General features: G+C 47.0%; 1 protein-coding gene across 1 annotated transcript in view; it reads right to left on the reverse strand.

Annotated features, from left to right (window-relative positions):
* Positions 1–21,804, reverse strand: part of LOC120906732 — a 187,879-nt gene that overhangs the window by 77,659 nt on the left and 88,416 nt on the right. The window contains exons 6-7 of the mRNA XM_040318633.1: positions 15,327–15,462; positions 15,123–15,256 (exon numbers count right to left, since the gene is read on the reverse strand). Coding sequence (XP_040174567.1) covers positions 15,123–15,256; positions 15,327–15,462 — 270 coding nt within the window. The remainder of the gene's footprint in view (positions 1–15,122; positions 15,257–15,326; positions 15,463–21,804) is intronic.

Raw genomic sequence — 21,804 nt, forward strand, 5'->3', positions numbered from 1 at the left:
TATAAGCCGAATTCGCTATAAGCTATAAGAAGAATGCGTTCGTTCTATAAGCCCGAACGTGAATCTATTCACACACGAATTCGAACGCGTTGATACTATAATCTTTCTCTCGACCAATCGCGTGACGACACGTATCGCCGCCACGTGTAATGCAAGAGGAACGCGATCTCTAACGTCCGGCGAGAGAGTGATCAAAGGATCAAGCAACGGGAGATCGTTCTCTTTCGTTCGAAGGCCATCGGGTCGTGAAGACGTGTTCGCGAGTGATATCTATATTAAAATAAATCTCGCAGTGAATTCGCAATATACTACTTTCGTGATTAATCGCACAATTTAGTGAAAGAAAGTACCTAATTCATGAGGAAATATTCGTGTCGCGGCTTCGTGCAAAAAACATTTGGTGACCCCGACGTGATACAACGCGAGTGTAGTGCTTCGTGTAAAGTGTATAAAATATTACAAGTGCTTCAGCCATGACGACGCCGGTTGACAGCGAGCACAGCATCGAGGTAGCGCGCCAGCTAACATATTTACGACGCCAGCACTCGACATGACGATGCTGCCGGCCGTTGCAAAAAAGAACCATCTCCCACGGCTAGATCTACCCAAATTTTCGGGATCGCCATCGGAGTGGCCCGCGTTCGCGGGGCGGTTCAACAAACGCGTGGCTGGATTGGAAGAAGATGCAGACCGCTGCGCCTTCCTCATGCAATGCTTTGAACGGTGCGAAATAGCCCGTAACAGCTGCGAAGCATTTGAAAATGCTGGAATGACGTTCCAAGACGCGTGGAAACGTCTTGAGGAACGCCTCTACAAAAAGCGCGTGGCATTTCTCGGCCACTTTCAGCAGCTGTTACCGAAATTGACAGCAGCGTCTTCAACGGCATTGATGCGGCTTATCGACGCCGTGGAAACATCGACCTCGTCAGCGCGCCAGATTGCTGGCAAAATGGATCAAGCCGCATCAGCAGTGGAAGATGGTATGATTGTGAGTTTCGTTTTGAGTAAGTTGGACGAAGAAACCGCTGCTCAGATCACTCGCCGCCTGGATGCTCAGGAGATCCCTACGTGGAAGGCACTCCGCAACGAATTAGATCAGCTGGCCTCTACTACGAACCTAAGGCCAAGCCAGGAAACAACTTCCGGACGGAACGTCCCGCTACAAACCACGCACCGGCGCGGACGGAGCGCGCGATGCTGTCCGCTACTGTGCACGCAGAAGGCCGGCATGCGGATATCGGAACGACAGGCCATAGAAACCAATCATGGATGGCGGTGCGGCGGTGTTATGCGTGCGATAAAACAGGGCACTTGTCCACGTTGTGTCCGGAACTGCGCGTGCGGTCGTTTTTGGAGCGTACCAACTACATAATGGCCTTAGGTAAGTGCATCAATTGCTTCTCCCGACAGCATGCTGCAGCAAAATGCCCTTGCGAGAAACGATGCCAAGTATGCTCCAAGAAACACCATACGATGCTGCACGTCGAAAGCAATGGGAGTGAGAAGTGACTATCTGGTTATCATCGCACCCCATTCGCCATGCCCATCCGTTCCCGCTCATCATCGCGTCGTGGACGCGCGGTGCCTGATCCTGTTGGTGCTGTGCTGCATCGCTCTCGTGCGGTGGCCCGTTCCTGCTCATCATCGCTTCGTGGATGCGCGGTGCCTGATCCTGTTGGTGCTGTGCTGCATCGCTCTCGTGCGGTGGCCCGTTCCTGCTCATCATCGCTTCGTGGATGCGCGGTGCCTGGTCCTGTTGGTGCTGTGCTGCATCGCTCTCGTGCGGTGGCCCGTTCCTGCTCATCATCGCTTCGTGGATGCGCGGTGCCTGATCCTGTTGGTGCTGCGCTGCATCGCTCTCGTGCGGTGGCCCGTTCCTGCTCATCATCGCTTCGTGGATGCGCGGTGCCTGATCCTGTTGGTGCTGTGCTACATCGCTCTCGCGCGGTGGCCCGTTCCTGCTGTACACCAATCACAAGGGGCACGGCACTACTCGAAAATAGTACTGTGAATAAGTCATCGGGCCCTGCTCATCCAGGACCTAATCGCACCAGGTCCCCTACCAGACAGAAGCAGTTAACGCGCGCGGCTACCAACCCCGCACTTACAGGTAACCTATCACTTCCTCTGGAATACGTTCTACTGGCAACTGCGGTTTTACTGTTGCAAGATGGTGATGGTAAATGGCAGCGTATTCGCTGCATAATAGATTCGGGCAGTCAGGTGGACGCCATCACTACTGACGCTGCCCAACGACTCAGACTACCATTGACACCTGGATACTTAATACTGAATGGGGTAAGCGGCAATATCCAAATAACTAATAAAACACAAGTTTCAATTACTACCACCAATGGCACGTATCGGCGCCAATTAAATATGTACCTTCTTCCTGGACTAAATGACCAACCTACCCGAGTAATCGAGTATGCTGAATCGGAAGTGCCCCCCATGAAATCACTTGCTGATGCCCGCTTCAGTTATCCTGGTTCGATTGATGCTATACTAGGAGCTGAAGTATTCTTTGATGCTCGTTGTTCCGGCGTTCGTCAGTTATCCAATGGCCTCAGGCTTCTGAATTCCAAAGTAGGGGGATCATTGAGCAACATTGATTCGTCCAATCGGTACATGCGTAGTTGTAACTCTTTGGAGTGTGGAGACGAGTTCAAGGAATGTATCGAGCAATTTTGGAAGGTTGAGGAGATCATTCCGATCTCAACAATCAGTAGTATTTCTCAAGAACTCAACCTGGACGAACACTTCAAAAGACACTTAACCTGTGCTGAAGATGATCGCTACGTGGTTCGAATTCCTCTACGGGGGGAGTTGACTCAGCTAGGAGACTCTCTTGAACAAGCGCAACGACGACTATTTTCCCTCGAACGGAGGCTATCCCGGCATGAGCCTACTTACGATGAATACCGGAAATTCATGCGTGAATATTTGGAAATGGGACATATGACGCCAGTTCAGGCGAATGAACTACATATGGTACGCTACGTGATACCGCATTCGTGTGTGATCAAACCTGATTCAACCACCACCAAATTGCATGTAGTATTTGATGCGAGTGCAAAATCCAGCAGTGGAGTTTCACTCAACGACATCCAAGCCATCGGACCAGTACTGCAACCTGACCTAATGCATATTTGGTTGGATTTTCGTACACAAACGGTAGTGGCCACTGCAGACATCGCAAAGATGTATCGTCAGAAATGGGTGGCAGAACCTGATACCTGGATGCAATGTATCCTATGGCGTAATGATCCACAGCAATCAGCGCAAATGTATCGACTTCGCACTGTCTCATACGGTGAAGCTTCGTCCTCATATCTCGCCTGTAGGGCACTTCACGAGGCCGGTCAGGAAGTACGCTCTACGTACCCAAAAATTGCCGACGTAATTCAAAAATCATTCTACGTAGATAACCTATCGTTCGGCGCTGCAACGCCAGAAGAACTACGTGATCTTCTAACCGGCGTCGAAAGGGCACTCCTGAACAGAGGAATGCCCTTACGAAAATGGGCATCCAATGTTTCTGACGTGATCGATGACATACCCGTAGAACATCGAGAGTCTACGGTTCAGATTGGCGATAAGCAGGCCATAAAAATGTTAGGTTTGGCTTGGTGTCCCTCAGAGGATACTTTTCAACTGATCATTGATGACTCCTTCTTTGAACCAATTAAGACCATGAGTAAACGACATTTGGTATCCAGAATTGCAAAACTATATGATCCCATCGGAATGCTTCAGCCAGTGATTATCAGAGCAAAGACCATGATGCAGAATCTGTGGCGCGATGGCATAGAATGGGACGAGGAGGTGTCACCTTGCGTGATAAAGGAATGGAATGAGTTTACTGCCCAGCTTCCCTTACTTCGCCAGTTGCAGATACCACGAATGGTACTGCCAAGTGAAACCAAAAATGCCTCCATTTACGGATTTTGCGACGCCTCCGCGAAAGCGTATGGTTGCGCTATATACGTGCGTTATCTAAATGTCAAGGGTAAATGGAAATCGCACCTGTTGTGTTCAAAATCAAGGGTTGCACCACTAAAAGAACTCACCCTTCCGCGATTGGAGCTACAGGCAGCATTGCTTCTAGCCGAAGTCAACGAAAAAATAAAGGACGTATTCGATACTCGCATAACTCAAACAAAATGGTGGACAGATTCTCAAGTAGTGCTAGCTTGGGTGCGCTCTAACAATATGAAATGGGATGTATTCGTGAAGAACAGGGTGGCAAAAATACAAGCAATAACACATGCTTCAGACTGGCATTACGTACCCACGAAACTCAACCCAGCAGACATAGTTTCTCGAGGACTGTCAGCTCGCAAATTAATTAGCGCTGAGTTCGTACAGCTGTGGTTCGAGGGGCCACCTTTCAACAGTACTGATGAAACACCCCAGCAGTGTACCTACAGCATTCCCATCCCAGACGAAGGCGCTAGCACCTCACAGTTACTGACGGCAACCATAGGTCCGACTTGTGCTGATCTTATCTCGCAGTACAAGTACCACAACTCATTCATTAAGACTAGACGACATTTTGCTTGGCTAGGCAGAACTATTCATAACTTCAGATCAAATACCACTAAAATTCGTGTCAATTGCAAGCAGGCAGCCGAGAAAAGAAATGGCCCACTAGGATTGGATGAACTAGACCATGGACTAAAGCTTCTACTACTTGTGATGCAAACCTCAGCATTTCCAAATGAAGTTCAAGAAAAGAATAACACCGGGTCCGTAAGTGCGAAGGGACCTTTCCAACACCTCAACCCAATCGTCAAGGATAACTTGATTCACGTGCAAGGACGACTATTGAACGCTGACCTGTCTGAGGAATGTAAGTTGCCCATACTTGTGCCTAAGGCTCACCCATTTGTTAAAGTAATGATTCGACATATCCATGAAGACAACTTTCGCGCCGGTGCAGATTTTGTCATCACTGAGTTTCGCTCGAAATTTTGGATGCGGGATCTTAGGCGCATGGTAATAGGTGTGCTATCTCGTTGCGTATTATGCGTTCGCGCCAGGCCTCGACAGTTTTGTCAACAGATGGGCCAGTTGCCAGCTGCCCGCGTAACAGAGTCGCCGGCATTCACCCACACTGGCGTAGACTTGTGCGGTCCATTCGAGGTAATACCCGGCTCGCGATCAAAATACAAAATAACGATCTACGTGTGTATATTCGTGTGCTTCTCAACCAAAGCAATTCACTTGGAAATAGTAGAGAATCAGTCAACATCTGCCTTTATCTCGGTACTACTCAGATTCGTGTCCCTTCGTGGAAGACAAGATATTATATATTCGGATAATGGTCGCAACTTCGTGGGTGCTGAAAAGGAGCTAAGTGAGCTTCGGAAAACGTTCAACAACCGAGAATTTCAAGACGACGTAGTAGGGGCCGCTGCCGAGAAGGGAATTCGATTTTCATTCATCCCTCCTCGGAGCCCCAATTTCGGAGGACTTTGGGAGGCCAATATTAAGGTGGCAAAGCGACTGTTGAAAGCTGCCTCTAAAGGAGCCCAGCTAAACGTGATAGAACTACAAACATTACTGCACCAAATCTCAGCCATTCTCAATTCCAGACCTCTCACCGCAACCCACAAGCCCTGATGCCATGGAGCCTCTCACTCCCGCTCATTTCCTGATAGGAAGACCATCATTTGCAATTCCCGCCGAGGTGACGGTCAATGATTCGGAAGGCACAAAAACTCGATGGAAGCCACGTGTAACCCAACCAACCAAGCCGAGCTCTTTCGAAGCAAATCCCTCGTGATGAGCGAGAAAGCATGTCACGCATCTCACGTGTTGCCATGCGAACAGCTGCGCGTGTAGATGTGTGAGTGCGCAGAGAAAAATTGATGGATGACGAATGGAGGAAGGGGAGGAGCTTCACTCTCTCGAAGCATTTGAAGGGGAGCCGAACGCTCTCTTCACATTTTGCGAAGAATCAGTTGAACTCAAACGCTTGGCAAAGAGGATATACTACTTTGAGGCACTAAATATTTCGGGCAATGGAGTCGTGGTCTATTAGTATTAGTATAAATTATTTCCCTTACCCCATTTATGAATTAATTTAAAGGAATTGTAAAACCTCGAGTTTTACCAATTTGAATTGAACGTTCAAGTTATAACAAAGGCACAAAATCGCAAAGTAGAAGAATAAACAGAAGGCTGAAGGTGTTGGCAGTACAACGATCCGTAAACGAATGATCTTTATTTTGACATTCAGATTCTCGCACAGTTGTCACGGTGATGGTCATATTCCGATCCGGCATATTGGGCACTATGGTCTTATCAGGGGTCAAATCTCCAGGATATTACAGCTCGGCTATCCTGACCAACAAATTGACCTCAATTTGAGCGGCTTTACTGTAGAAATCTTCAATACTTATTGAACAGAGCTGAGAATGAGAATAACTCACATACTTTCAATCACAACTGCTTTTCTGACCAACATCTCCTCCGGAAGTCTTGCTGAAGTTTACGGAAGTTACAGCCAAGCATAAGGACGATGATGATATCGAAAGGTGTTGATCCTGAATGATGTCGTCATATGATGCGTAAAGTTGGGTCAATTTCAATCACAGCTGCTTTTCTGACCAACATCTCCTCCGGAAGTCTTGCTGAAGTTTACGGAAGTTACAGCCAAGCATGAGGACGATGCTGATATCGAAAAGAACTGATCCTGAATGATGTCGTCATGTGATGCGTGCGGTTGAATCAATCTCATAGTGGGTGTAAGTACTGCTGCCGCTGATCGGCATCTCCTCCAGAAGTCTTGCTGACGTTTACAGAAGTTACAGCCAAGCATAAGGACAATGTCGATCAGGATGAACCTGAATACTGAACGACACCACGATGATTGTTGTTCAACAGCTCAGCATGCTACAACTGATGCCACAGCACTCGAACATGACGCGGCGGTAGAGGGTGGTAGCGGGGTCAATCCATTAAGTGGCGGAAGGCAATACACACGATGAATCGGAGGCGATGACAACACGGCGTGCGGTGCACATGCAATAACAGAAGTGATGCGCGAAGCTTTTCCAGTATTCCAAGTATGAGCGATGATAAAAGAATAGCCAGCGGCCGTATTCATACTAAATGGCGGTGTCGTCATTGTCGTGCAAGATGAACAAGATGGCGGCCACACTAAATGCAAGGCTGGTGTCTTTGGGGTTGCAGGGATCGATATCGTTGTGGCTGGTGAATCTGGCGTAATCTGGTCTAGCCATGAGGCAAATCGTTGCCTAAACATCGAATTGGCTGCCTATACCGGCAAGCACACACAGAAGCTTCTCGTTTTTGCGCATTGCAATGGCAGGTGGTAGCGTCATCTCACACACAAACAAACAAACTCTTCGATACACAATCTTGTGCCGTGCTGGATTGGACAGCAAAGCAGGTGCAGGCGATAAGACGTATCCCACTTCTGAGATGTAAAACCTCGAGTTTTACCAATTTGAATTGAACGTTCAAGTTATAACAAAGGCACAAAATCGCAAAGTAGAAGAATAAACAGAAGGCTGAAGGTGTTGGCAGTACAACGATCCGTAAACGAATGATCTTTATTTTGACATTCAGATTCTCGCACAGTTGTCACGGTGATGGTCATATTCCGATCCGGCATATTGGGCACTATGGTCTTATCAGGGGTCAAATCTCCAGGATATTACAGAATAAACATTAATCTGAGTAAAATTTCAAAAGTCACTTTTAGCAAAAAACTTTTTCCAAATGTGTTTTGAAATTCTGAATCGATCTTGTAAAGACGGTTTTTTCATACAATGCGTACTTTTTAAGATATTTGGAAAAGTACGGTTCATAGGGTGCGCGGATGATATACTAGCAATGCTATTACAATGAAATGCTATTCCGCTCTATAAAATTTTCAGCTAAGCGATTTTGTCTGTTTACGTTAGAACCGCTCCATTATTATTGCGCCTTTTACGTCCTCACGCGCGAATTCAAAAATAGTTAAAGTGTTAGGCCCGCTTGTGATGAACAGTAGATCCACCATGTACCATGTTTCAATTCTCTGATTAAATCGCACGTAATAAATAAATCGAATATCTCTCCTTCCAATTTCAATTAAAACACATAACCACTGCACATAAGGTAGGAAGATAGATGAGAGGAGGAGGAGGAGGGGCTATAAACACGTACGTAAATAAAAGGGGGCAGGGCGCGCGTGTGAGCGAAACGCGGCAGCAAACGAGAAAATTTTTTCATTCTCTTTTGTAACATTTCGGCTAAACACCCGAGCTTAACTTCGGTAGGAACTGCCTATCAAAGTTGATACACCTTCGGTAGAGAACTTCTATCGAAGCTATATCGAAGCAAATTTACTTCGATAGAGCACGGTTTGGTTGGTTGGGAATGCAAGAGGAACCCCAACAGTCAAAAGCCGAAGATTTTATATTGACCTTTCGTTTTTTCTATCTGTCTCTCGCTCTAATTTGAGCGATTTTCCCCTGATGAGTGTCCCCGAGCCTCCTTGTGTGGTTGTTGTTGTTGGAAGTTGAAACCGAACCCCCTTCGTGCGCTGCCAAAATCAGCGAAGAACGAAATCGAGTGGCTCAAGCGAAAGAACGAAAAAAATGACGAACGAGTGTGCTGTGACAATAACACACACACACGCACAAGGCGACACCCGAAATCTGGTGCGATACCGGCTTTCAGTGGAGCAAGTACACACACACATGCACACATGTGGCCACACCAGCGCTCTGTTCTAGTGCAGGTAGTTTTCTGCAGTCCACGGTGATACTACACACAGCCACGCACTTGGCGATACACGCTGTGTGGTGGACGTTCAGAATTCAGTGGTGCAAATACACACATGCATACACTTGGCGACACACGCTCTGCTGTGCGGTGAGATTTGTGTTCTGTGTCCAGTGGTGCAAATACACACACACGCACTTGGCTACACACGCAGTACGGCGCGGTTGGCTTGGCAGAAGCGCATACACACATTCACGCAGTAGGCTTTACTTTCAGTCCAGTGAGGTTGGTGCTTGTGTGGTGTTTCAGCTCTTGGTGTTCAGCGGATAAACCCCGTAAAAATGGAGATCATTCTAATTTAAGGTAAGTAAAAGTGATTAAAATTATCAACCAACATCCCCCCTTCTAATTCATATCATTTTTCTTCCATTTCATGTGTGTTTCACGGCGAACGGAGACAACAAAACCTGTGGCAGTGTCGTGGTGTTGGAGATGGTGGCCCGTACAGTGCAGCGAGAAGAACTAGGCTTGACAGCGATGTGGAGCAGAAAGTGCTGTGCTGATTTTTCTCTGTGCGAGTGTAAAAAGTGTTTGTTAAACTATGTGCGTTAATTTAGAATTAAGTGCAGTGGTTATTGTGCATGTGTTGTGTTTTTTTGTATTTATGTTATATAAAATATTCAATAAATCGAATCATATTGATATAATGGTTCGCACTGTATCATTTCGGAAAGAAATCCTGGCAAAAAAGGGGGAAGGGGCTATTTTAACGAAGGGTCGTGCCGAACCCCGTTCGGGTTTTGCTTCGGCTTCGGGTTTGCTTCGGCTTCGGGACCCGACGGATCGGTTGAATAATTTCGCCAACTCAGCTTCAAAGCCAGCTTCAATCTCAGCGGATCTCTGAGTGCTGGTGACCGGTGGGACGCGATCAACGTCTCTAACGTCCGGCGAGACAGTGATCAAAGGATCAAGCAACGGGAGATCGTTCTCTTTCGTTCGAAGGCCATCGGGTCGTGAAGACGTGTTCGCGAGTGATATCTATATTAAAATAAATCTCGCAGTGAATTCGCAATATACTACTTTCGTGATTAATCGCACAATTTAGTGAAAGAAAGTACCTAATTCGTGAGGAAATATTCGTGTCGCGGCTTCGTGCAAAAACACACAGTTTTTTAAAACTGTACGATTAATTGAATGAGTGTTATGAATACGTTGTTTTGAACGGTGATAAATTTACATTTTTATAAAACATACTTTACATGAGTAGAACACAAAATAAATAATGATATAAAAAAATTTAACAAATCGTGATAAATTTAAAGTTTAGTTGAGCATTCAAACAACTTTGATTTCCTTTTTCTCTACTTGTAAATGTAACTATATATAAAAAATAGGGTGTACATTCTTGCAGCATAAAATCGATATTTAAAAACATACTGCACCTCGGGCGTTCGAAAGAATCACCGCACGCGTTCAGTTCATTTCACTGAGCGAACTGGACCGTACCTGATCTTTAAAAAGAATAATTTTTCCCATGACTATTGACTAGTGGGTACAGGCAGGCATTGACCGACAGCGGTTGCTGTGCCAAAGAAGAAGAAGAAGAACGTCGGGGGGCAACCCGTAGCTAAACAAAACGGCCACGTGGGCGCGGGGCCAGTCACCCAGTCCCATGTATTCAATCGACTACAAAAAGCCAAAGGAATTTTTGGAACGGATTCAACGATACCGACCCTACGCAATGACCCAGGACTACTCTCAAAATGGGCTCATGGAACGTACGCACTCTAAGCGAAGCCCGAGCCTTGAAAAAACTTGTTGATGCCCTAGCCACACTGAGTATGGACCTCGTAGCTCTACAAGAGATTCGATGACAAGTAAACGGTGTGCACAACAGGCGTGGTAAGCATTGCTACGGCATTTACTACAGCTGCCACGACCGCCACCGCGTGCTTGGAACGGGTTTCGCCGTAGGTCCCCGGTTGAAACCCGCAATCATGGATTTCAAGACTATAAACGATAGGCTATGCACCCTGCGCATGCGAGGCAAATTCTTTAATATAAGCCTCATAAACGTTCACGCCTCTACCGAAGAGAAAGAGGAAGAGGAGAAGGACCTTTTTACGGCCGCCTCGCTAGAACTATAGATGCGTGCCCCAGGCATGACCTCAAAATCATCCTGGGGGACTTCAACGCAAAAGTCGGTAGGAAGCCAATGTACCGCCAATACACTGGCTGTCACAGTCTGCATGAGCACAGTAACGATAATGGTAGTAGATTGGTCCAGTTCGCCGCAGCGAACAATCTGGGTGTTGGAAGTACCAAATTTGCGCGCAAAAAAATCCATAAGGTTACATGGGCGCCCCCGGATGGAGTAACCCTCAACCAGATTGACCACTTGTTAGTAAGGCGCCGACGACAGTCGAGTCTGTTAAATGTCAGAACATATCGAAGAGCCAATATCGAGTCAAATCACTACTTGGTTGGCTTAGTGATACGTTGTAGAATCGCCCGCCCCCGCGCCAATGGCAGACACGCAGCCTCGGCTCAACACGGACTCTCTAAGGGACATTACTGTCCAACAGGAATTCAAAGCCGCTTTAGACGAGTCTCTACTACCAGAAAACAGTTATGAAACTACGAGCGAGAGGTGGAATGCTCTAAAAACAAAAATAATAAACTGTGCAAGAAATATACTCCCACCACGTCGTGGCAACACCAAATCTGGCTGGTTCGACGATGAATGCAGACAAGTGACCGAACGTAAGAATACTGCATACCGAGCAATGCAGCAACGGCATAGAACGCGGGCATGCGCAGAGGAATATCCACGGCTCATACGCGAAGAGAAACGAGTTCACCGCTCCAAGAAGCATGCTTTGGAAGAGCCAAACATGCGGGAACTCGAACAAAACAGAGAGGCGTACGGACCGACACGAAAGTTTTACCAAGCGATAGCAGGTCACCGAAACAACGTTGTACCTAAGGTTACCTGCTGTCGCAACAAGGATGGAGATCTGGTCAGTAACCAGCCAGAGTTCCTCTCGCGGTGGGCTCAGTACTTTGGTGAAATACTCAACGACCAGTTTAACGAACAGCTTGAAGCGCTACTAGCAGATAGTGTCATGCTACTGCCACCTAGCATAGAAGAAACACGAAAGGCTATCCGTCGGCTGAAAAATAACAAGGCACCCGGAACCGACGGAATTGCAGCCGAACTGGTCAAGAATGGAGGCGCATGACTAGAAAACGAGATTCATCAAATCGTTACTGAGGTGTGGGATAGCGAATCGATGCCTTGTGATTGGAATCTCGGCATCATCTACCCCATATACAAGAAGGGAGACAGGTTGGACTCCAACAACTACAGGGGTAGTACGGTGTTGAATACCGCCTACAAAATATTCTTCCTGATCTTTCAAGATCGTCTTGTCCCGCACGTCGAAGAGATAGTCGGCAACTATCAAAGAGGATTCCGAAACGGAAAATCTACCACTGATCAGATCTTCACCATGCAGCAGATCTTGGAGAAGATGGCTGAATACAGAAACGACACATACCATCTCTTCATTGACTTCAAAGCCGCATATGAGAGCATAGCCAGGGTAAAACTGTATGACCTATGAGCTCTTTTGGAATCCCGGCCAAACTGATAAGGCTAGTTAGAATGACTATGACCAACGTCACATGCCAGGTGAGGGTGGATGGAAAACTCTCAGGACCTTTTGCTACCACCAAAGGTCTGCGCCAGGGGGACGGGCTTGCTTGTCTCTTATTCAACCTGGCGCTAGAGAGGGCCATCCGTGACTCGAGGATGGAGACTACGGGAACCATCTTCTATAAGTCAACCCAGATCCTGGCATACGCTGATGATATAGACATCATTGATCTGCGGCTCTTATATGTAGCAGAAGTCTACCAAGGGATCGAGCAGGCGGCAGAGAGCCTCGGATTGCAGATAAACGAGGCAAAGACCAAACTGATGGTGGCAACATCAGCGGCGCTACCAATAAATAATCAGAATCTACGTAGGCGTGATGTACAGATAGGTGGACGCACGTTTGAAGTCGTCCCACAATTCACCTATCTTGAGTCAAAGGTCAGCAACGACATGCGCAAGTCAACTGGCCTCCCCGGGACTATTCGGTATAAGGATAATTGTGCACACTCGCCATTAGATATTTGTGAACTGTTCGCCACGCGTTTCGAGGATAGCTTCATCTCTAACATCACACCTCCGGAGGCTGTTGCTTCCGCGCTCGTGAACACTCCGGCTGATGCAATTCATGTCACGCTATCTATCGTCACCGAGACCCTGGTTACCCAAAAAATCGAGCGTCTAAAGTCGTCATACTCCGAGGGGCCAGATAGTATCCCAGCGACAATTCTCAAGCGTTGTGCCGTATCGGTAGCTCCTGTTTTAACAAAGATTCTTAAGGAATCTCTGCGCACAGGAACCTTTCCATCACTGTGGAAGGTCTCTTGGCTAACACCCATCTACAAAAAGGGCAGCAAAAACGAAGTAGTGAACTATCGAGGTATTACCTCTTTAGCTGCCTGCGCCAAAGTGTTCGAGCTAATCATCTATGAACCATTAATGGCATCTGCCGGCAAATACATCAGCACTAACCAACATGGATTCATGCCTAAGAGATCAACTACGACAAATCTGATGCAATTCGTTAGCGGCTGTTATAAGTCCATTGATGATGGTATGCAGGTTGATGCCATTTACACGGACATTAAGGCGGCTTTTGACAGTGTGTCCCACAACATTCTTCTGGCAAAACTTGATAGACTTGGATTATCACCACCCCTGGTAAAGTGGATGAAATCGTATTTATGTGGTCGTTCATATGCAGTTAGAATGGGCTCCCACCAATCTAGATCTATCGGTGCCTCTTCCGGCGTACCCCAGGGCAGCAACCTGGGGCCTCTGTTGTTTCTGCTCTACATAAGCGACTTGTGCACGGCACTCCCGGATAATAGTTGCCTACTCTACGCAGATGATGCTAAAAACTATCGTGAAATCCGTGAGCCCGAGGACCATCTTCAACTTCAAGCCACTTTGACTGAATTTGTCTCCTGGTGCAAGCGTAATGCACTAAGCGTCTGTATCGATAAATGCGCCATAATCTCATTCAGCCGTTCAAGAGCTCCAGCGCTGTTTAATTATACGCTTGATGGTCAGAACCTCGAAAGAGTGAACTGTGTAAAGGATCTAGGAGTCCTCCTAGATGCTAAACTCTCCTTCGAAGAACAGATAGACCAAGTAGTCGCTAGTGGCAATCGTCTACTTGGCTTGGTCATAAACATGACGCGCGAGCTTCGTGATCCTATGTGTTTCAAGACACTGTACTGCGCACTTATCAGACCACTGCTGGAATATGCTAGCATTGTTTGGTGGCCAGCATCTACTCGGGCACTAGCGCGGCTAGAGTCCATTCAACGGAAGGCAACGCGCTTCGCCCTTCGTGATTGGCCGCGTCGTCTCGACTACAGAAATAGGTGTCTGCTGCTTGGAATCCCGCCTCTCGCCGAACGTGTTGAGCACACCAGACTGGCATTTATCACGGGAATCTTAAACGGAACCATCGACTGTCCCGAGCTGCTTTCAAGGATTCACCTCTATGTTCCTGCCAGAATACTCCGTCGCCGACCAATGCTGGCAGTCGCTAAAACCCGAACAACATTTGGCTCTCGCAACCCCCTTCTTTGTATGTGCCGTCTATTAAATTCAGCTAACGATATTTATGAGCCTGGAATGACGATAACGGAACTGACTTCACTTTAAAGTGTTCGGAATGCGTTCAACAATAACAATATATAAATGTTCTGTTCGTTATCTAATGTAATGTATTGTAAACAAATTTTGACTCGAGAGGGCTTCATAGTCCATCGATTAATAAACTAAACTAAACTAAACTAAACTAAAACGACAATAGCATGGACGCTGAGTTGCGCGCAAGGATGCTGGCTGCCAACCGGTCATTCTACAGCCTGAAAAAGCAGTTCACCTCTAGGAACCTGTCGCGACGGACGAAGCTGGGACTATATAGTACCTATATAGTTCCAGTACTCACATACGCCTCTGAGACATGGACACTTCCAAATCTGACGAAACCCTCTTAGCCGCGTTCGAGAGGAAGATGCTCAGAAGGATACTTGGCCCCGTATGTGTGGAAGGACAATGGAGGAGCCGATTTTACATTTTACCCACATGGAAAACACTAATACGCAGGTAGATGAAACGAGTTATGAGAAGGATTTAGGTTGGCAAAAGTCACATTGCAAACTTTGTATTAGTCTACACGGTAGAGTTGAAATTATAACAATACACATTTTGAGTATAATAGACTTGATTTAAAAAAATGCTTTACCGGTTTGCCATTGATCAACCACGTAATGTGAGGAGATGGACGAGCTCGTGATGTTGTACAATTTGCAATAAGCATATCACCATAATACAGCTGTTTTTTTGCAAATTCAATCGTTGGTGGTCCCTTCTGTGGCACTGAAATTAAAATTATTAGTGTCAAAATTGGCAACAAAAATAGCATGAAAACACAATTTTTCAAACTTACGCATGACGTGCAATACTTCATCGTTTGATGCCTTGGTGAAGATCGGCGTATCAGTTGATACTTCGCAATAGTACGAGCCTGATGCGTCGTAGTCTAGATTCTTCAGAGTCAGTGTTGATGGAGTAACCTTTTTCCACTGTCAATCGAGATATAAAAAATAAAAACAGAAAGTTTTAAAATTTTAACTTTCTTTTTTTTAATTTTAATCGTAAATAGTAAACATATTAGTTGAGGTTGAATCAAGCAACAGCGGAACGCTGTATAGTATAGTTCGTTCTAGCTATTCACTGGTAATGCGGATGGTTTATTTCCATAAAATTTAAATAAAAAATCAAATACAGCGGAACCCCCAACAACGGGTTTGATCCGTTCCAATGACTCACTTGTTATGCGGGAGGCATTTTTTCATACAATTTATGTATGATGGGTGACGAAAGACCAGCTTATGGAAGAACGGTCAGCGGATGGGGACAATCGCACAAGGAGATTGAAGTGAAACACACATATGAAGAACTTAAACCATTTTTGTAAATTTCAACTGAATAAAGCTACCATTAACCATCGTTTCTATGACCAAAAATACAACCCCATCTTTATGACCACCTACGCGGGTAGATAATAAAGGAATTTGTTTTTCAATTGGTAAAAAAATGCGTTATGTAACTTATTCTATGCATTTATAATAACATTACTCATTCTGTCCCCAACCACGACGCGAATTAGACGAGATCTATACAAGCTCCAAGTGGATGGATTTTTTGCCGGACAACAAGCCACTGACCTCGACCATACGCATTGCAAAGGAATACGTGCGAGAATCGGAAAGCGATCTGTGCTTAGTGTATAGTGCGTACAGTGTGTAGTGCGTAGAGTTGTGTGCAGCGCGTGTATACGCGCTGCGTGTGTACTGTAGTGTAGGTTTGTGAGTGTAGAGCGCATTCGTCGGACAGGTGCGTAGCGCTAGTTCGTCGTGTACTCTCGCTCTTGTGTGTCTACCCAACCGCATTATCGCACGATTTTTATGTGTATCTATCATTTTTCTCATTCTAACATTCAGATTTTTTTTCATTTCTGCCTCGCTCTTCTGGATGTTGGTCTGTATTTACTTGCGACTTGGCTGTGTCACATCAACGATTCGCATGCTTCATTTAGCTCATCCCTTTCCATCGTTGGAGAGAAACTCTTGCGTCTCGCTTTTCTGGGACTTCCAATTTCGCTTGCTACATCAATCGTTCACGCAAGCGTTCTCCTCTCGCCCGCTCTTTGTATCATTGTACAGGTACAGTATCGGACAGAATGATAGGACCCTAGTGTTTTCAACGCACCATGCACCCGTTGGGACAGGTTTATGTGTGGTTTGTATGTGTTTGTTTGTGTGTGTGTGTGTGTGTGTACATGTGTGTGTGTGCATGTGTGTGTGTGTGTATGTATGTTTGAATGTGTATTGGTGTGTGTGTTTGTTTCACAAGTATGTCGTTTCGGATAGATTTGTTAGTAGTTTTTTTTTGTGTTGTGGGTTTGGTTTTTGTTGTAATTAGCAGGACCACCGCCCTCGCGATCAGTGTTTCTTCGATGTATTAAAAATTTTACGGTCTTCTTTCACCGTGGTCTTCTGAGAACGTCCGGTAGACTTACGCGTTTCGGTTGTCCAAGCGCGTTTCGGTTGTCCAGGCACGTTTCGGTTGTCCGAAGCCACAAAAGTGCGCAATCATTCCATCACGAACTCGATCGTTTTGCGCTCAATGCTAGAAGCCGCCATTCTCTTTATGATATGGCGCTGATAATCGGTACAATGTTTACCGCGACCCATTGTTACTAAAATTGCTTGCTTAGACCGTCAAGAACACACTGGTTAAAAACCTGGACACGACTGATGCCGTGCACTGCCTGCGTTCTGCTTTTATACGCGATGAATTACATCGTTGTCGAGCAGCAAAAAAGCGTATTGATAAAAACTATCAATGAGTAAGCGAGTGAGCATCTACCCATTCACAACCAGAACAGAATACTGCCGCGCTCATGAAACAAAACGCCCATTGAAAAGAACACCTGCACTCTTGCTCAATGCACACACAAAGTTTTCCATGCGCACACAACGTTCAACGCAGAGATGCACGCATGCCTTTCAATGGCGTGCACTGGTGAAACACCTGTGAGGGAATGCCGAGTTCATTGGTATTGTGCGCGTTTCCATTTCGCACCGGTGTCGCATTCACATTCATGAAACAGCACACCTGCGTTCTCGTCCGAGGAACAAGCGCTGCTGTCGATGCAAACGTTAGCTTTTCCCCAAGTGTAAACACACGCTGTTTCACATGAAAACACACATGATCAGAATACTTTCAACGCAATATGACATCATGGCAAGCTAGGTTTTTCAGACACCGATCCGCGCTCGCGCAAATACACATAAAAAAGCACACTCTCTTTCTGCCACACACACACACACACACACACACACACACACACACACACACACACACACACACACACACACACACACACACACACACACACACACACACACACACACACACACACACACACACACACACACACACACACACACACACACACACACACACACACACACACACACACACACACACACACACACACACACACACACACACACACACACACACACACACACACACACACACACACACACACACACACACACACACACACACACACACACACACACACACACACACACACACACACACACACACACACACACACACACACACACACACACACACACACACACACACACACACACACACACACACACACACACACACACACACACACACACACACACACACACACACACACACACACACACACACACACACACACACACACACACACACACACAAACACACACACACACACACACACACACACACACACACACACACACACACACACACACACACACACACACACACACGCGCGCGCACACAGTTGGAAGTTGTTTACAAGGACGCACGTCAAAATACGAGCTCCTATATAATAGCGGAAAATCGTGTGGAAGCGTCAATAAGTTGTGCGGAATAGTGCGGAACGTGCTTAGTAAGCCAAGAGCGATTGCCCGTGAAGTGGAGATTGCCAGCTAGGTACAGGCGTCCCCCGAATTACGACCCCCTCGAGTTACGACGATTCGCAGATACGACGATTTTGATTTTGACAGTTAAAGGTTGTCATTGACAAGAAATTTATGTATTTTTTTGAATATCTGGGCTGATAACCGTTATTCATACATTTCCAAAGATTCCACAACTACCCTATCTTGAATATCTATATTGCGTGCCGTTTTTAAAATATAATTATTACATTGTCGAACATTATTTAAAAAAAAAAGACGATATCATAAATTCCAATTCTTCAATTTCGGTTATAAACTTTATATTCATAGATATTCGACATACGACTTTTTCGACTTACGCCTTGCTTTGGGACATTTTTTCGGTCCCAAATACAGTCGTATTTCGGGGGACACCTGTATAGAGAAGTGCAAGAGAACAGCATCGTACGGATAACCGTTACCGGCGCCGGCGACCCCGGCTGGGGCGGTCTCAAGCCGGTAACAGTTCAGGACGGCGACAGTCTAATCATCAATCATCAACAATTCCCAAGCAGAAAATTTGAATTGGCCATTGGTGGTGTAAGATCGGAGAATCATCTTAATACGTTCCTCGTATCACGGGCTAGAAGTTGAATCTGGTGGATGAGGAAAATTGGCATGTTCAAGCTTAGGCACGGAAGCCCTGCCAGTTGATTCGTGTTTAACGAAACACGAAGATCATTCGTTGAGTTCGGAGCGTTCGGGCACGATCGATTAGTTTATAAGTATAAGTGAATTGCGTGAAATAAACTCTCTTCTAATTGTGCAATACAAGGAACAACACCCGGTAATTATAAAACGCTAGAAAAAGTTACACCGAAACGCGAAAGAACATTATCCGAAATCGTAAGATTGAACATGGCACGTTCACCAAAAATACTCCCACTATCCCCCATCACCCTTCCCCCCCCCCCCCATGATCCCCTTTACTCGGTGTGCCTAAACATGGTCTTAACAGGTGCGGTAAAGACCTTCCTCGATCTCGGTGAGGCAAACACGGATAGTACTTGGAAAAAAAAAGAAAAACCCAAAACAAAACTGGAAGCGTAAGAATAATGCCGTCGGCACTCCGCTCCGGGGGTTTACCGGCTCACCGGCTGTCCAGTTCGTTAGAATTAAAACAAAAAAAGAGTGCCACGGGAACCAACCACCCTTCATCACCCGAGGTGTTGATACTGCGGCAGAATCTGCAAGAGACCAGGAAGAAAAATGAGTCTCTTCAGGAACAGCTAAATCAGTTGAGATGGCTCATGGAGGAGAAGCTCCGCGAGCAGCGAGAAGATGCACAGCGTTGAGAGGAAGAAGCGCGTCGCAGGGAAGAGGCCGCAAAAGCCGACAATGAGAAGCTGCGGGTGGAACAGCAGGAGACTAGCACTACATTAATTGCAATATCGGCACAGTTGAGAGACCTGCAACAGAAGAACCAGATGAAAAGGCAGCAGCAACATCAGCCTCCCCAGCAACCAGGGCCATCGACGTCAGCCGTCTCATTGCGGAACGTAGAGGTGCAGGCTCAACCAGAGGAAGACATTGACCACAGCTCGTTTGTTGAGGTAGTACGCCGCAAGCCCCGCGGGATAAACAGCGGCAAACCTCTAGTCAGCAACGTGAGCAGCAGCAGAGATCGCTTCAGCAGCAGCAACAGCAGCAGCAACAGCAGCAGTAACAGCAGCAAGAACAGCAGCAACAACAACAACAGCAGCGGAAGATACGTCGGCCAAAGACAGACCTTATAGAAGTTGTTCCCCAGGAGGGCCTTACATGGGATAGTATGTACCGCAAGGTACGCGACACAGTGCGAGATGACCCAGCACACAAGAATCTCGAAGAACATATTGTGATGGGTAAGCGCACGCGAGCGGCCCTCCTTCGTATAGAGCTCAGCCGGTCGGCAGACTCCACTCTAGTGCTACAGGAAGTGCAGGAAATAATCGGAGGGTCTGGAGTTGCTCGTGTCGTAACGGAGATAACGGAACTACTGGTTACCCACATTGACCCACTAGCCGAGGAGGAGGAATTAAAAGCAACTATCAATGAAGAGCTACAGGTTAACGCTGGCGTGACAGCTGTAAGCATGTGGCAACTCTGTGATGGAACGAAGCGGGCAAGAGTTCGTTTGCCGACCAAAGCAGCCAAGCAGCTTGCCGGACGAAAGTTGAGACTGTGCGGTTGCATCAGCAGCATAAAGGAAGCCATGCCCGTCTCGGTAGATCGACAGCGATACTACCGCTGTCTGGAAAGAGGCCATCTGGCGCGCAATTGTCAATCTCCCGTGGATCGTCAACAGGCGTGTATTCGGTGCGGCGCAGACGGTCACTATGCCAAAAGCTGCACTTCCGAGATCAAGTGTGCTGCGTGCAACGGTCCCCACCGCATTGGCCATATATCTTGTGCTCGTCCTGCAGCGCGATGCCTGCACTAAAAATTCTACAACTCAACGTAGACCACTGTCGGGAGGGCCAGGCCTTAGCACTACAAGCAGCGCGAGAGCACCGTGCTGACATATTGCTTCTGTCTGATATGCACAGGCCGCCTGAGAACAACGGGAGATGGGCGTATGATGTATCCAAGAAAGTAGCGGTAGCCACCGGCTCGTACCCTATACAGCAAGTGTGGGGCAGTGAGCTACGCGGACTAGTCGCTGCTCAGGTAGTCGGTATCACATTCATCAGTGTATACGCCCCTCCAAGCCTATCAGCACATGAGTTTGAGCGACTATTGGGGGCCATTGAGTTGGAAGCCGCGTCTCATTCCCGTGTCGTAGTTGCAGGGGACTTCAATGCCTGGCACGAAGAGTGGGGCAGCGGGAGAAACGGGCAGCGTGGGATCGAGCTACTGCAAATCGAGCTACTGTGGAAATACTGGGACTCTCGATCCTCAATCAAGGTCGCAAACCAACCTTCATCGGACGAGGTTTCGCGGCTAGTAGTGTCATTGATGTATCGTTTGCGAGTCGGGAGATTGTTCGCCCCGACACCTGGTCAGTGATCCCCTTCTCGAGGTCGGATCATGAATTAATAGCGTTCGAGGTCAAAAGACCAGAAGAGAACCCGGCCGAGGCGCAACAGCACCTATCGCACCGATCACAAAGATCGATACGCAAGAATCCAGCAGGCCGACAGCATGACCGTTGCGATAGTAGGCGATGGAAAACGACCCAATTCAACCGACAGTCATTTCGAGTAGCACTACGCGCCAACAACTTCCGGGAGAGAGCGGTGAGCCATATTGGCATGATCGAGGCACTTGTCGACGCCTGCAGTGAAACTATGCAACGGATCTCTGGGCTGCACAAGAGCCCATATCACGACATGTATTGGTGGACCCCAGAGATCAAGCGCCTAC

Source organism: Anopheles arabiensis, chromosome X (genome assembly GCF_016920715.1).
Source record: "Anopheles arabiensis isolate DONGOLA chromosome X, AaraD3, whole genome shotgun sequence".
Lineage (NCBI taxonomy): Eukaryota > Metazoa > Arthropoda > Insecta > Diptera > Culicidae > Anopheles > Anopheles arabiensis.